Below are 16499 nucleotides of genomic sequence, written 5' to 3'. Positions count from 1 at the left end.
CTTGTATTTTTCTGAGTCCAGTCCAGATTAGGCAAATATTTGGCTGTCTTTTCGAACGTTTCTGTTCCTTGAGAAGTTTGCCGTCCAGTACTTTGGAGCTGCCTTCAATGTCTATGCATCTGATGGCTGGGCGAAGATTGTGGTAGTACATGGATGTGTTGTAAGGATAACGTCTGCTTTGTCGAGATTGTTCAATTAAAAAGAAAATACGTAAAAAGGATTTACTGAAATGATTAAATGACAAGCCAAAGAGTGTAGGGTGTATGCTTTGCCTTGCTGTTTACATAGTTAAAACATATTTTGAATTTGTATTTCTAACACAAGTGCTGATGCTGATGTTGCGGATTCGGCTGCAGTACTACCAATATTGCATTAATTTACTTGTGGTTCACCTTACGCAGAGTTGTTCAAAAAACGAATTGCTGCGGTGAAGACATGTATTACTATATTCTTCATATATAAATTTTGAATAATGTTATTTGTCTATACAACACACAAATAAAAACAGAAAAAACTACAAATTACAGGCGACTAGATATTCCACTTATACTCTACAAGAGGAAAATGAAATTCTGTTGTGCCAAATTATACTGTGCAAGGGTAAACCTGAGAGAGCATACTCTATACAATGTATTTTTATTTCTAAAGCAAATATCCTTACCACGGAACTTTAAATTGCAATACTTTCTGCCTAACATCTTTATGAGTCTCTTGCAGCTAATATTAGAGGGGCACGAATTGTGAGCATATATAGTTTGTTCGCCTTATAGTAAATAATGTACATACCATGGGCTACAGAATATCTTGTTTTGTTTGTGTTTCTGCCATTTTTGTATCGCTTTGTTTTTGATTTATTCTATGATAAAAACGAGTGAGCTAAAAGGTTTATTGTATGTAAGGTGATGATGCAAATTCAGAAGACAATGATGAGCTATAATATATTTTAATTGTTACAAATTTTTGGTTAAAAAAGTGGATGATAGCCAATGGAGGTGGGTGGGGGCAGTTGCGAGACATGGTATAGCAGCAAGAGAGTATGAGGGAGCGAGTGAGGCTTAAATAATAACCAAGGTATGAGGAAAAAGAAGGGTAGGGTAAAACCCACCCCATTGTGTAGGTACTCATTGCAGTCAACACAAGCAAATCTCCAAGTCTTGTTTTCTTAACCCGCTCTCTTTCTACACCACCGCCAAACACCCCCTCCCTTTCTCTCCTCTTCTATTCCATTCGCCCTTTCCTTTATTTCCTTTTTCCTCTTTTTATTTTATTCTTACCTTTTATTCATTTTTGGAAAAAAATAACTTTTTTTATAAATATAAACTGGCATGCCAAGCTTGCACAGAAGATGGCCTATAAAATGAGTGCGGAGGGGGAGAATAATAATGGATATAATGTTGCTAGCCAGGCTAGCTTCCAATTTTCTTCTTTTTTTGCTAACTGTTGAATTCTGGGAGAGACGTTCTGTGCACCTGTAGATAAAATACTATGTATAAAAGTGTATTGAATATATGTGCTATGCGCTGGAAAAGGTGAAGAATATATATTACTTTGTTTGGTCACTGTAACTTAATGATTGTGTGTTTGGCCGGAATAGCCAAGACTGGTTAAACAGTTGATTGCTATCAGCCAATAGTTAAAAAAGCTGCTCTCCTACTCCTCATTTTCTCCGAAATATTTTTTGCATGTTATGATACAGCAGCCACAGTTTCAATAGTGCAATGATACCACACTTTTTTTTTGCATTTTTCATTATCTCTTTACAACTCACCACGTTCTGGTATGCAATTTGCATAAATATAAACAATCAATTAACATGCATTTACTTAAATGTAAGTTTTGCATAATAATTTATTTTTCAATCAGTTTCACCTGTTTATCACACTGTGCCCACGTGTATGTGCATATGTCTACTATTCACAATTGATTCTGTGGTGTGTAGAAAGGGCCATGGTTTAAAATAAAGACCAAATAAGTGTCCTCGTGGTTTTATTTGCCAAGACGCCGGTGCCGGTGCCGGCGCCCGCACCCCACACCCGCACCTGCATCCATGCAGGTTGGCATGTCTCTGCAAGAAGCTCTTATCTGAAAATCAGCCGTCGATAACCGACTAAACAAAAATTAGCCAAGCTACCAATTACCAAAATTTTCTAATTTATAAATCAACGTAAATAATATTGCTATATAAAGATTTTTCAACGTCAACACTTAATTCGCGACAAAATAATCGATTTGTTTTCTTCAGAACCGGCCAGTCTTCTTGCTAGTCTTTGATTTCTTGCTGTTCTTTTGCGCCTTTGCCTCCTCCGCCTTCACAAGCTCCTTCGCCACGGATTTCTCCTTCTTCGCGCGCTTTGAGCTCTCCGGGTTCTTCACACTAACCACAGTCTGCGCAACAATGACGCCCTTCACAGCGGCCTTCTTGATCTGCTCCTCGGCAGCGTCCACCCCTCATTATCCTGGTTAATGGCAAACTGAGACAGATCCATGGCATCGATGAGCTCGCGCTGCTTGAGTTTAAACTCATCTGTGACTTCGCGACCGGCTTCGGCCAGGTCATCCTCAAGGGACTTGCCGGTCGGATCCCAGGCCTCATCATCGGTCAACGCCCGCTTACCATTGTTGCTGGTAGCAGTGATCTTGAGAGAGGCAATGGCGGCGGCAGGCTTCTCGGCATCAAACTCCTGTTCGAGGGCCTTGGTCTCGAGATTGCGGAAGTAGTTGGAGAACTTGCGCAGGATCTTCGTGAATAGAGCCAGGATCTGGCGACTCGGCAGGTGGAGCTCCTTCTCAACGCAATCAATGGACTTGCGCTGCAACCCGAGGCCCAGGAGAATGCACGCCTGGACGCCCGACAGAGAAAGAGATGGGCCGAAGCTCGAGTCAAAGTACCGCTGGGAAATAGTAGGCAGCAGGTCCAAAATCACATGGTAGTCCAGCAGGTTATTGGCGTAGGACTCCAGGCGCTTCAAATCGTATCCGCTGAAATCGCGCATCAGGTCGGCGCGCCCATAGGGTGTCGCCGCCTGGAGGGCCAGGGACTCTGCGCTGCGACCGGCGGTGGCCGCATCCAGAATGCTCATGGCCAGGACGACAGAGAAATCCTTGAACGCATACGAAAGCAGGACGCCGAAGCGATGGTGGAAGTCACGCGCAAAGGCGTCCAGCCAATGCTCTCTGGTCTGCACGGCCATATCCTGCGCATTGAGCTCGCTAAGCATAACGCAGGTGTACTCGCCTGTGAGATCATTGCTTGTCTGCCGCATGTACACGGGAACGTAGTTGGCGCGGCGCCAGAACTTATGCAGGCTCTGGGTCAGCCCGTAGCTGACACCAAGCCAGTGCAGGCGCGTCGGGCGTTTTTCGGCCAGCTTCAGGAAGAGTGCCGGCAGGGTGGTGGGGTCGCGCACGCGAGGGAGTCGCGCTGCAGATCGGCTGAGGCCAGTTCTTGGTCGGAGATGCGCTGCAGTCCGTGCTCGTCCGTGTCTGCCAGTGAGCTGCGCACACCTTCTGAGGGCATGTCCTCGTTGAGCGAGAAGAACTTGCCCTGGTAAAAGTCGCGCAGCTGATCCAGCGCCCTGGTACCGTAGCCCATGCTGGCATAGTCCGGGTGCGTGGCGATGCGCACGACGCGGGCACCCGACAGCGCGGCAAAGTCCTCATCCTGGTACTGCTGCGCAACCAGCCACGGGATAAGATCACCCTCGTTGCGCTCGCCGCGGCCCAGGGCATTCATCACAGCCTGTCTCGAGATCTCGCCCTCCAGGCTCACCTGCACGGCGCACAGGGGCTCCGGCAGCGTGGTCGCCGACGGATCGACAGGCGGCAGCAGCACAAAGACCTGGTGCGCCGGGGCATCGCTCAAAAGCTGCAGGTCGTTGGGGGAGTTCTTGTAGTGCGAGGCAACGAACAGCGCCATGAGCCGCTGGAGGAAGGCCTCGGAGACTGGGTGATACGAGAAGAGCGCGTCGCGGTTAATCCAATAGAGCTCGCACTCGGAGGGGTGCGGGCAGCCGCCAACGGCCTTGGGCGCAATAGTGGCGTCCAGACACAGCAGCTTGTTAAGCCACTTCTCCGTCGTATCGCCCTCAGCGTATCTGATGGGCTCGTCCAGAGTGACCTCGCGCAGCGTGCGGCCGCCGGAGCTGGCCGATGCCGCAACTGAGGGCGCGCCTGAGACAAAGCCACGCGACTGCTCGCGCAGCTGCTGCAGAAGCTTGAGCGACAGGGAGCGGCCCGTGCCCTCGTATCCGTTGATGGTCGACGCCATGAAGACCAGGTAGGGGCCCATGAGCTTCTTGACCAGCGGCAGGGGAATGGCTGCGGCCTCATCAATGACCACCAGCTCGGCCTGCGCCAGCGTGTACGCGTCCTGGGGCTGGATATACTGAATGGTCTGGCGGTGCTTGCGGAACACGTTGACACGCACGACAGCGTCGCGGAACTCGGGGTTGGTGGACTGCACGATATCGTAGTCCGTGTGCTCCTCGAAGCCGAGGGCGTCGAAGCCGCGGAAGACAAACTGGAACAGCGTCTTGAGGTTCTCAGGAGTCGGCGAGGTGACAAAGATGTTGGAGTACCCGTAGGCAATGGCTGCCGCCAGCGCGAGTCCCAGGGCCGCCGATTTACCGCGACCGCGACCAGCGGTCAGCGACACTGTGCTGCGCAGCGATTTCTCCGAAATGGCATCAGCAAAGGTCATCAGGGCACGTGCCTGGTCAAGCGTTTTGGCGCGTGCCACCAGGTTACCAATCGGCTGGGTTTCGCGCAGAGACTCCTTGAGGCCTCGAGCTCTTGCTCTTTGGGCGCCTTCTCCTCTGACTTCTTGGGCGCCAGCGGCTTGACACTCTTGCCAAGCGAGATCGGCAGCACGTTGAGCTCATCGTCGACCACCAGGCAGGCGCGGTTGTCCGCCAGCGACAAGATAAACCGCTCGTTGAATCTGGCCACCACATCGCCGTGGACCTCTGTGCGGTACCTCGTGTGCACGTCCATGGTCATCGTGTAAAGCTGCTTCAGTGACTTCATCGACTTGAGCAACAGCACAACGATGCCACCGCCCTCGACAGTCTCGATAGTGCGGGCCAGAATATTGGGCGTCAGCGCCTCAAAGTCCTGCAACACACACATACCGTAGGTGTTTCCCAGAACCTTGTGCGACTCCTTGTAGTACGTGTACCGAATATCCGTCAACGTGATAAACATCTCGAAGGGATCATCCGTGTTAGTTTCGCGGATGCCGCGCTGGACATCGCGCTTGATCTTGGCTTCGCGCTTCTTGCGGTGGCTCGTGAAGCCAAGCTCCTTTTTGTAGCACCACAGAACCGATGGCCGCCCTGTGACCCGGGCCTGCGACAGCATCCAGTGCAGGTTGACGATCTATTAAATGATATCAATATATGTGTAAGTGAGCAGAAAAGGGTTAGTGCTTAGCTTTTGGAACAGTTATGTCGCTGTTGCTGCTGCTACCACTTCTAGTGTATTTCCTTTGTTCGTACCTGATCTTTGCCCTTGTCGCCGACGAGCACAAAAAACGACCGGTGGTTTTGCTGCACGCCATTCTTGATCAGCGTATTGATACGCGAGTCCACTGCCTTTCTAACCATGTTTTGATAATAAGTAAATAAGTGAGTGGATTGAATATGTAATAAAGAGGAAGCGAGTTTTTTTTGTTGTTGATGTTGTTGAAGACAAAAAGGGAGAAATAAAAGAGTTTAATGTCGCTGCTGGATCGATTGAACCACCAACAAGCCTTCAACAAAAAACTATAAAGTCCAAGCAAGGGAAAAGGCAAGAAAAAAAAAGTAAGGCCGAGCAAAAAATCACCCAATCAACCGTTATCAAATCAGGCAGACTCAATAAAACCAACCATTTGACCGGCCAGTGTTGATTTTTTCCTTCCTCTTTTCGTTTCCACATTTCTTCAAATTCACCTCACCCCAGCTCACTATTTGACTCTCCTTATTTCATTTATACCAACGACCAACAATGCCTCTATTCATTATATACTTTGCGCACTACCACGAGGACTTTCGCCTGGCCGAGCTCGAGGCGCTCTCTAAACTTGAAAACGTGAAAATCACGTACAAGTCCGCCTATTCAGCGACCTCACCCTTCCTCCTCGTTGATATTGCCAGCGCGCAATTGGCAGCCAAACTTGTCCAGCGCGGCATCCTCATTCGCCAGATCATCGAGTACTGGGGCAGTCAACCGACCTACTCTGAGCTCTTTGACGAAATCAAGCAGCAAACCGACCGATTGGCCGAGTACAAGCACAAGTCGTTCAAGTTTATTGTTGATGGGTTTGGCAAGTCCTTGTCGCAGGAGCAGAAGGTTGAGGTTATTGAAAGCTTTAGTTTCATGGGGTTTGAGGGTCCAATCAGGATGCGCGGGGCGGAGGCGGAGTTTTTTGTATGCGAGGAGTACGGCGAGTCGGATAAGCCGATGCCGCTGGAGACTCCCCAGATGATCTGGTTCGGCCGAGTGGTCGGCCAGGGCAGCCGTGATTTGATTGATCGGTTCGATGTGAAGAAGCGCACGTACTTGGGGAACACCACGATGGACGCCGAGCTCTCCCTGATCATGTCCAACCAGGCGCTGGCACGCGAGGGCTCCCTCGTGTATGATCCGTTTGTGGGTACTGGGAGCTTCCTCCTGACATGCTCGCATTTTGGCGCGCTCAGTATGGGGTCGGATATCGACGGGAGGCAGATTCGCGGCACGGCCGGGTTCAAGCGCGGAATTAATGGGATCAAGGCGAATTTGAAGCAGTACAACTTGGGCGATCGTGTATTGGATACCGCGGTATTTGATATCTGCCATAACCCATGGCGCGCTGGCCCACTCTTCGATGCCATTGTCACAGATCCCCCATATGGTGTGCGCGCCGGCGCCAAGCGCCTAGGCAGAGCCAACGGCACCATCCCCGAGTTGAGTCTCAAGATCGTCGACGGGGTGGAGAACTACAAGAGGGCCGAGTATTATCCGCCCACCGTGCCCTATGAGATGTCCGATGTGATTGGCGATTTGATGCAGTTTGCGGCGGAAAAATTGGTTGTTGGTGGGCGGCTGGTTTATTGGCTGCCGACGGTGGCCGACGAATATGATCCCAAGGACTTGCCTGTGCATCCGGCGCTCAGCCTGGTCGCCAATTCGGAGCAGCCGTTTGGCGGCTGGAGCCGTAGGCTTATTACGATGGAGAAGGTCAGGGAGTTTAGTGCTGATTCTTCGTTGGAGGGCGTAGATGACCCGGCGCACAAGAACTTCCGCGACAGGTACTTTAGCAAATTCGAAAAATTGGAGCTGTGTGATGAACAGTGCAAATAAAACTGTAGGCCGGACCCTATATGATTTGTTTATTTTTATCCTCGCCTCCTCTTCTTATCTTTTCCTTGTTTCTTTCATTTAGAATAAGCAATTCCTAATACATTCAAATTCACTTTCGTTTTTCAATTCAAGTACTTATCAGCCAAAAATAAAATGGCTACGGCGACACTGCTGCGACACCCCTCGTGGGCATTTTACAGGAATTCAAGCAAATTGGGCTTTCCTGCCTTTGCTTCCTTCTCGACCACCCGGCAGCTGGCAACCGACCATAACATTGCGATTGTAGGTGGCGGAGCAGCTGGTCTCTACACAGCCTCACGCATCCTATCCAACTCACCCACAACGCGCATTGACATCTTCGAGCAGCTGCCGACCCCACAAGGACTAGTCCGCTACGGCGTAGCGCCGGACCACCCGGAAGTGAAAAACTGCACGACGAAATTCAACCAAGTTCTGCAAAACCCACAGGTACAGTTCTACGGCAACATTCCCGTGGGCACAGAATCAGATCACGGATGCAGTGTGCCGTTGGAGCGGCTGCGGTCTGTGTACGGCGGCGTGGTGCTGGCGTATGGGGCCAGTAGGGATCGGAAACTGGGGATTGAGGGGGAAGATGGGTGCGGCGGTAGAGTCGGGGTGGTTTCGGCTAGGCTGTTTGTCGCCTGGTATAATGGCCTGCCGGAGGCCCAGGATGTACAGGTGGATCTGAGTCGTTCGACCGCGTGGTCATTGTCGGACACGGAAACGTCGCCCTGGACTGCGCCCGCATTCTGCTCACGGATCCTAATGACCTGGCCCGCACGGATATCACTGAGCGCGCTGTGGCTGCTTTGAGGAAAAGCAACGTGCGGCATGTCGAGATGGTCGGCCGCCGTGGGCCCCTACAAGTGTCGTTTACAACAAAGGAGCTGCGCGAAATGACCAAGATCCTGGGACTCGAGATTATCTGCGACCGCAGGTTGCTCGAAAGCGAATGTGGGGGGGAGGAGGGTCGCAGAGTGCTGGAGGCTCAAGACCGCTTAAGCGCATGATGGATTTGCTTTTGAAACACTCTGTTGATCCAAATTCTCCAAAGCCCATAAACGAGAATGAGCTGGGTGCTGGTGGTGTGAAAGGGAACAAGACCTTTACGTTGAGATTTTTGCTGAGTCCGCTTCGGGTGCTTTATATCAGGTGGAGGAAGGCCTGAAGCCTCCGCAGGTTATGCAGTTTGCGGTCAATCGGCTCAGTGGTCCGCCCGAGAGTGCGCGCGCGGAGGCTACGTCGAAAAAGTGGATATTGCGTGCTGCATGGCTTTGCGCAGTATCGGGTATGCTAGTACACCACTAGTGGGCGCGCCGTTCGATCACAAGCGCAATATTGTTCCTAATATTGCCGGTCGCGTAACCGTTGATCAGAATGATCGGAATGATCTGGTGCCGGGGCTATATGTGTCTGGGTGGGTTAAGCGTGGGCCCGTGGGCGTTATTGCCACTACGATGCAAGATGCGTATCGCACGGCGGATGTGGTTTTGATGGATATGCGCGATGGGAATATTGGAACCGGATGCCGTGCGGATATTGACAACACTTTGCGGTCATTGGGTGTTGATGCTTGCAGAGTGTCTACCGAGGGGTGGTTGCGCTTAGAGGCGTATGAGGCTGCCAGGGGGGAGAAAGCGGGGAAACCTCGCGAAAAAGTTACTAGTGTTGAAGAAATGCTAAATATCATACACCAATAGAATATAGAATTTAATTTATTTATTTTTTTGTCAATTGTAATCTGAGCGCAAGAATCTTTTACGAATACTTTTGAAAAACTTTGGAATTAATGAGTTACTACGCTGACCCTGGGTTTCTGCTGCATTTCCCGCGATGTCTCGATGCTGCTGCTTGTAATGAGGGAGGTGCTTTAGTTCGCCCAGTAGTGGTGGTGCTTCTGCTGGAAGCAGTGGATGAGTTCATTACAACGTTTATAAAGGATCCATCAAGAGATGATGTGTCGCTGGTATCTATTCCGTGCACCTGGTGCATATGTGTATGGTACCATTCCTTGCACTCGAATCCTGTTGAGCACTTGTTGCAGACTGAAAGTGACATAAGAGTTGGAGTAGGAAAAATAAACAGCTTATCAATAAAAAAGATACGTATAAATAGAAATCAAGAATTAAGATGGGTGTCTATGTTGCTTTCTATAAATTATTTATAGGAATTGCAAATATGACCGTATCGAGAGCAAAAAATTGATATTTTCTTGGATATTAATCGGACCATATTTTTTTCCTAAAATAATAATTGATTATATGCAGAATAATTTAGTGTAATTTTATATTAATTACATTGGCCTTTACGAACAATACAGTGAAATATATAATGCTGTATTCTCATTATCATTCTAATTTTTTTGATCTCTCTAAATAAAAGTAAACAATCGACATGAATTACAAAAGTACAATTTCAGTCGCCGAAATAAAAAATTGCATTTAGAGATGCATACAAAATGTTTGGCTCCACTATTGGCCATTAAATACAAATATAATAATGTGGCTTCTATAATAATATAATTTGTTTTTCAAATGAACAATGATATATTCTGGAAACAAAAAATGGTTTTGCGGTATATTCTTGGAAGTAATATCAATATCCAAATATCCAAATATGTTACAATGAGTAATCAAGAAAAGAAATCATTCGATTTTTCTTGTTTATCATACAAATACATTGTTTTTATTAACACATCATTTAAAATTTAGTCAACATCACTAAAATATTAAATTATAATGAAAATACAACACGCGACCCAAATACAAAAAAGAGAAAAAAGCAACAGCTACCAAAGAAATAATAAAAAACAAGCTCGATACCGCATATCCAATATTCAATATTCAATCTGACGCTCAGTCATCGCCCAGTAACTGAGAGAATTTGGCCAACAGCTGGTCAAACTGATCCTCATCCTCGTTATCCCGCGCAAGCATCTCGGCCGAAGCCACATCTACCGTGCCGATACCAACTCAGGATCCGTAATACCCTCAGCAAAATCACCAGTATCAGCCATCTTTCCTTTATCCCGATGGCTATCCGCTTCAGAAACCTCAGCTGATTCCTCACGATCCGGCTCTGCGATCCCATGGACAAGAGCTGCGCCGAAAGCGAGTCGAGCTCCGATACCGCCTGATTAGACATAATATGCGGCTCCTCAGCCGTCCCCAAAGTGCCACTATCAGCTGCCGGCGTTGCCACTCTATCATACGCATCAAGCAATAGGTTCTTCGCCTTCTCATGCTCTCCTCCTCAATGCGCTTAGTGGTGGATACCCTGAGCATATTTATAATGTCCATACATTCCTTGGCCACCGCTGCAGCCTGATGCCGCCGCTTCTTGGCGCGCGGGATCAGTTCGCTGAGACTACCTGTAGCAGCCGCTCCACGGCCCTTGCCTGCTCAATCTGCGCGCGTAGCATACGCAGGCGCGAGCGCACCATGGTCATGGCCGACAACAGACCCTGGCCAATCCGCGGGTCGGCGCCGCCCTCGAGAAGCGGATGAATAACGTCGGCACGCGCTGACGTGGCCGCCAGCATCAGCGGCGTATTGCCCACGCGATCAGTGCTATTGACTTCCGCGCCCATATGGATGAGCAAGCGAACGGCCTCGACGTTCCCACTGGAGCTTGCCACGTGCAGTGGCGTGCGGCCAACGTTGTCCCGTGTGTTAACAGAGACGCCATTGGCAGCATCCGCAGTATGGCTGTGGCATCGCCGTTGCCCATTTCAGAAACTGTGCGTCGGGCAGCAGCCTCACTGCCGGTGTGTGCGCATAGGCCTGGGTCAGCGAATACCGGCAGATGCCGGGGGTCGCTGGCGCCGACCCTTTGTTTCCTTGGTGATGCCGCCGCCCAGTGTGCGTCTATTGATCGCGCGCCTCTGCATGCGCTCGGTCATCTCATATGCCTCCCATGTAAGCATATCTGTGGTCTCCTCATTATCCGTGTCTGACACCCACTCGTCGTCCGGCTGCTCAATCTCCTCGATGCGCGATGTGTCGGCGGCCGACCGAATCGCCATCTCTTCGGCAACGCGTCGCCGGATGCGCTCCGTTTCGCGCTGCTGTAGCTCCTCGACACGATGGTCCTGCCATTTGAATTTTCGCGCGTGGTCGGATCGCAGAGTATCCAGCCGCTGGCTGTATTTCCTCGGAGCTGCCAGAGCCAATCGCCGGATGACCTGCTCCACTGCCCTCTGTTGAACGTCGGCCGACGACGCCATTGATAGGTTGCTGCGCGATAACAGCTGCCTGAGTCCATGTACACCCTCTATGTTGCGGGACATGCCGCCGCGCGAATTCTCAAAACTGCTCGTTGGCCGGTGGTAGTGAAATATGCCCTGTGCATCGGGGACCAACGAATGCACTGTACGTTGCGAGTGCAGCATTGAAAGGGCCATGCCGATGGGTGAGTAAGATGTGGTTGGTCGCTTCTGCAGTGTGTCTGTTAAAGGAACTAGCATCTGGCTTTGTACAGGACTCGATGTCATTATTGCGCTGCTTGCGACACCGGCGGCGAGATCTCCTGTTGTTGCTGCTGCCTAACATATCCTTGTCTAGTTGCATCGTTTTTGTCTTTGTAGTTGTCGTGGTCTCTGTCTCTGTGACCTGACTGTATTTGCGTTAGTGTTTGTGTTTGTGTTTGTGCTGTAGGACGAAGCTGTGGATGTGGTGTCGGTGCTTGGTTCGATACCAGCACCGAGTTGCCGCCGTACTCCTCGTCGACGTCCATTTCGGACTCGTGGTGTGGTAGATTCATTTTATAGAAAAATTACAACAGAAAAGCTATTAGGGAATTGCGGATTACTGACAAAGAAATAAAAATAATAAGAAACAAATTCCGTGCATTTTTCATGAGAAATAAAAATAAAAGCGTCAGTCATGTCGAACATTAAAATGTTACTACACCCCCTCCCCCTGTTCCGAACTTTTTTCCCTCAGTTTTGTGCGGAAAAGTTGGTGATTTGATCACCCGATGATCACACCGTTTTGCGTCAAATGCCTTTTTGTCTCAGTTGCGGGCTATTTTTTTGGGATGATCACAGCAATAAAATCAATGCACAGACCACATTCTGGCCAAGTTTGGCTGTCATTTTTGTCGGTCGACACTCGGGTGTAAGAAAATAACTATTTTTTGCTTTGCCTGTGGATGATTCAGCTGCTGCGGGCGGCGGAATAATAATAATAAAAAACAATGGCCGAATGTCTGCGTGTGCCTATTTATTGCACATCCTCCTCCCTTTTTTCTCTCCCACTTTTACTTCGATTTTACGGCGACGCAAAAGTTTCCGAGTATTCACAAAGCGAGATTCGAAAAAAAACGCATGAAAAAGAGAAGCGCGTGTCTCAGTTTTCTTTTTTTTGCGATTTTTCTTACTCCCTTTTTTATCTTTACCTTTTTTATTCGCAACTCACTATTATAATATTACATCACCAATATAAAAAATATATAATGGCTGCATTCGCTTCACTTCCAAAGACCCGCCGCATAATGGCAATGGCAATGAAAATAGACATACCCGAAAATACATTCGACAAGAGTTAGGAGCGACGTTTGGGTACCCAATCCAGAGACATCAAAGTTATCATCGCTCTTCACATCCACTACTGGTGCTGTTGGATCCACGAGTCCGGGCACTTCGATTGAACCCTTGGGACTAGGTGTCAGCAAGTTTACTGCAGCCAGTGCAAGGCCTTTTACGAAAACCCGACGATTTTCTACAGCCACATTGACAGATGTAGCAGCTAAAGTAATTCTTTTTTGGGTTGCGCTATTATTATATCTCATGTCTATTTTCTTTTGTCCACACAACTTTGTTTCTTCTATCCATTTTTTGTTATCAGCCTTATTGCAATAAAAACTTATTTCATTCATCAATGTCGGAGAATTTTTTCTTTTGCTTTTTCTTTGCTTTAGACAAAAGCTGTTGCTGCGTCATATCATTTGAATATTATTGAAAGCAGAAACGACACACCCAACATTTTTTACAGCTAGATTACAATCTGTACCATACACCACAAAATAAATTTACCAATAAAATTTACTAATGAAAATTTTATTTTTACAAGTACCAAAAGTACACCAGTGGAGCATCGCCGCGGTCCCTCCCAACAAGCAAATTGCGCACCTGCATGCGCGCCACATCCGAATACTGATTTTGGCTGAGCATCTGCGCCATCTCCCGCTCCTTCTCGCTCATCACTGCCACGAGTCCTTGGGCATCACACACAGCAGGTGCTCTCTCAGCAACGGCGGATTCGCCTCAGACACCGGCACGCAGTCCCACCGATCACTGTGGCTGTTGACGTCCAAAAACACTAGCAAATCAGACTCCAGCGGCGCCACACCACTAAACGACGACTCAATCTCGTTTGGCCAGGAGAACTCCCAGCTGCTGACTTGACCGGAAAAATAATACAGCGCCGTCCATCCCAGGCCTCAGCGTAGTGTTTGCAGAGGCAGTATATGAAATTAGCCGGGTTCATCTTTGGATAGTGCTGGCGGTAGAACATGGACTTCCAGGCAAACAGCTCCTGACTGCGTCGGTGCTCGGTCCGGCCATCAATCAGCAGCGTGTCCCAGGCGGAGTCGCTGACCAGCGCTATTGGCTCGTTATATGTTTGGACCGTGGGGAATTTGGCCGTGACCGTGATTATGTGCGTCGGCGGGCATAGCTTGAAGTCACCGAGCACGATAGCTATTGCCGGCGCGCTATTTTTTTCAACGGCATCCGCTCGGCTGTGCGTCCGCCGCTTTTTCCAGCGATTGCATTCCGCTTGGTAGAGTGGATCCGACAACCCGCGCACTTCGCACTCGAGATGGAGAGACCGGGCAAATGACTGCAGCCATTTTATTCTGCTATTGCCCAGGCCCCTATCAACCTCGATCATCGCAGCCTGTGCTGCAATCGATCCGACAATATTGGCGTTGACCAGCGCAGCCATGGCCAAGGCAGACGACACCAGGCTGGGCAGATTAGGGGACTCTGTCCAGCGTTAGCATCGGCGTGTCTAGCACACCGCCATTCTCGGGACATTGTATTCAACATCCGCATCAGGACCCAAGGGCTGAGTTCCAAGTGTCCACGCCAAGTCGCTGGCGAGATCCAGTTCAGACAGATTTCCATGTCGCCGGTCCATACGTAAGGGATCAACCGGCCATTGTCTTTCTTTCGCTTGGCGTTCCGCCTCTGCTGTTTGACCGCGGCGGGGTGCGCTCAAGGTCTGTGCGCTGAGTATTCCATTCCATGCGCCGCAGGCGGGAGGCAGTGATTTGCGATCCAGCGCGGTGGCACCAACATGATTGCGGAACGCGCGATCCTCGCCATCGGCGCTAAGCAGGGCCAAAAGCTCCTTGAACGCCCGGATGTTGATACCCCGCGATCATGTAGATTCCGATGATATTTGGCAGGCAGCCGCGCGTAGAGCATCCAAAGATCGTGGATACAAAGGGCGTCCGAGGCCACCTTGATGAATGGGCCCGGGGGTAGGAAATCGTTGCCAGCAAAAAATGTCATGAAGACAAGATCATCGATGAGTCGGTCTCTCCGCCGCACATTGTGATCAATGCCCTTGTTGTTGCGATCAATTCCCTCGTCGCTCTTATCTGTATCCTCGTCATCTGAGGGAGAGTACCTCTTGGAAATCCGCTCTGCCAGATCGTCGATCTCCACCAAGGTGTACGAGCAATTCTCTCCACTCTGCCGCTCGCTGACCATTGTGATCCCGGGCACGTGCGTTGCCAGGGACAGCAGCCAGTATCGCATCATTCGACCACACACAGTGCCGTTCGCCATTTCCTTTGGCTCTCAGATATTCCATAATCTTCTGCTCGCCCTCCCCAGGATCCTGGCATCCTGAAAACACAACATTCAGGCCTCGCCATTCCGGATCAAACCTAAGCTTTTCCTCAATAAATCGGACCAAGTGAATCTCAAACATTCGCATCCATGGTGTTCCGGGTGTTATCGTGTATGCGTTGAACGCCGCCTTTGAGGTTGTTCTTGAGGTGGCCAGCCGAGAGCGTCTTTCGCGTTGCAGTCGTTCCTTCATGCGTGGTGGACGCCGTCGATAGCTAGGAACAAGAGATTTTGGGGTCGGATTTTGTGTACGATTTGCTCTATCGCTGCTACGATCGTGTTGAAGTCGCCATTGCTTTGACGTCCACCCTGGTGGAGCGTGCTGTTGAGGTCTATGAAGAGTGAGTGGGGGGTTGGCCAAGGTCTAGCCGACTGCTTATGCGGCACGCGGTGGGGAAATGCTGGTGCAGCCATCGCAAAAGTCCCGGAACGCCCATTTTGCAAAATGGAATTTTGTCAAGGTGAGAAAATAAAAATATATTTGTTAAAAAAAGGAAAAGAGCAAAAACAAAAAAGCAAAAAGCAAGCTGAGAGAAAAAAATATTTTTTAGTATACTTAATTTCAGTGTTGGGTGAACGTTCGATCGACATTTTTTTGCAGTGATCGCAAAAGATCAAACCAAGGATATCCGATGATGCAATCATTCATCGTCGCAAAAAAGGGTATCTTCTTTACAGACGAATTTGAACAATAATAAAATACTTTTGTGGATAAAACGCAGCCTAAAAATTTGTCATGTATAAGGTGCGAAAAGCTATATTATAATGGTATAAATAATTTAAATCGAATTAATTCATAATGAGAACATGGCGGATTATTCGTCGCCACTTCTTCCTATTAAAGACAATTAAAAAATTATATTGTGTGGCGTGTGGGCGGTCATGGTGGTGAAGAAAAATCCGCCTGAGCATTTTATCTCCCGTTCGGTGCTAGCAAGGCATTGGGGAGTATTTGAAATGTGGAAACAATTGTGACCATGGCGGAAATTGAATTGTGCATATTCAATCATGTTAAAAGTCAATGTCCTTGGTGATGGCGGCATTTGCATTCAATTGCAAACACTGATTGCAAAGGCAGCAACTCTTGCTTGTCGCCGTTGACATTGATCCAGTTGTCATCACTTGTTAGTCCTGTGATGCAACAACATAGTATTCGACACAATAATAAAAGCAACATGTGCTTGGTAGCTGTAAACTCATTAGCCTGTTGTTATTATTATCTTGCATAATCCACTTAGTTCAAATGAAAGTAACATACTCACATATCATCATTAGACAACTAGTTGCATAGTAC

General features: G+C 48.9%; 5 protein-coding genes across 5 annotated transcripts; 3 read left to right on the top strand and 2 right to left on the bottom strand.

Annotated features, from left to right (window-relative positions):
- The first annotated feature begins 465 nt into the window (after positions 1-465).
- BX661DRAFT_27558 (uncharacterized protein) lies at positions 466-815 on the top strand. The gene has a single exon (XM_051539026.1). The coding sequence runs from the start codon at positions 565-567 to the stop codon at positions 742-744; it is 180 nt and encodes a 59-aa protein (XP_051391134.1). The 5' UTR covers positions 466-564; the 3' UTR covers positions 745-815.
- Positions 816-5831: 5016 nt separating this feature from the next.
- BX661DRAFT_183203 (S-adenosyl-L-methionine-dependent methyltransferase) lies at positions 5832-7375 on the top strand. The gene has a single exon (XM_051536172.1). It carries the CDS (start codon positions 5986-5988, stop codon positions 7321-7323), a length of 1338 nt encoding a protein of 445 aa, XP_051391133.1. The 5' UTR covers positions 5832-5985; the 3' UTR covers positions 7324-7375.
- BX661DRAFT_183202 (uncharacterized protein) lies at positions 7376-9059 on the top strand. Its single transcript, XM_051536171.1, is given in 5 exon segments — positions 7376-8022; positions 8034-8313; positions 8331-8482; positions 8497-8566; positions 8596-9059. The coding sequence occupies 5 exon segments, from the start codon at positions 7477-7479 to the stop codon at positions 9042-9044; spliced, it is 1497 nt and encodes a 498-aa protein (XP_051391132.1). The 5' UTR covers positions 7376-7476; the 3' UTR covers positions 9045-9059.
- A 1140-nt stretch (positions 9060-10199) lies between these two features.
- On the bottom strand, positions 10200-12105 carry BX661DRAFT_171324 (ankyrin repeat-containing domain protein; the record flags this gene model as incomplete). Its single annotated transcript, XM_051533693.1, has 5 exons — positions 10200-10297; positions 10333-10476; positions 10807-11051; positions 11307-11434; positions 12040-12105. 5 exons carry the CDS (start codon positions 12103-12105, stop codon positions 10200-10202), a joined length of 681 nt encoding a protein of 226 aa, XP_051391131.1.
- Positions 12106-13370: 1265 nt separating this feature from the next.
- BX661DRAFT_183198 (XRN 5'-3' exonuclease N-terminus-domain-containing protein) lies at positions 13371-15698 on the bottom strand. The gene is given in 7 exon segments (XM_051536170.1): positions 13371-13745; positions 13766-14330; positions 14382-14699; positions 14723-15056; positions 15121-15392; positions 15410-15537; positions 15579-15698. 7 exon segments carry the CDS (start codon positions 15640-15642, stop codon positions 13546-13548), a joined length of 1881 nt encoding a protein of 626 aa, XP_051391130.1. The 5' UTR covers positions 15643-15698; the 3' UTR covers positions 13371-13545.
- Positions 15699-16499: the final 801 nt, after the last annotated feature.

This window comes from Kickxella alabastrina (genome assembly GCF_025024165.1).
Source record: "Kickxella alabastrina strain RSA 675 chromosome Unknown BX661scaffold_13, whole genome shotgun sequence".
Taxonomy (NCBI): domain Eukaryota; kingdom Fungi; phylum Kickxellomycota; class Kickxellomycetes; order Kickxellales; family Kickxellaceae; genus Kickxella; species Kickxella alabastrina.
Note: the sequence above shows the minus strand (reverse complement) of the source record. Positions and strands in the feature narration are given on the sequence as shown.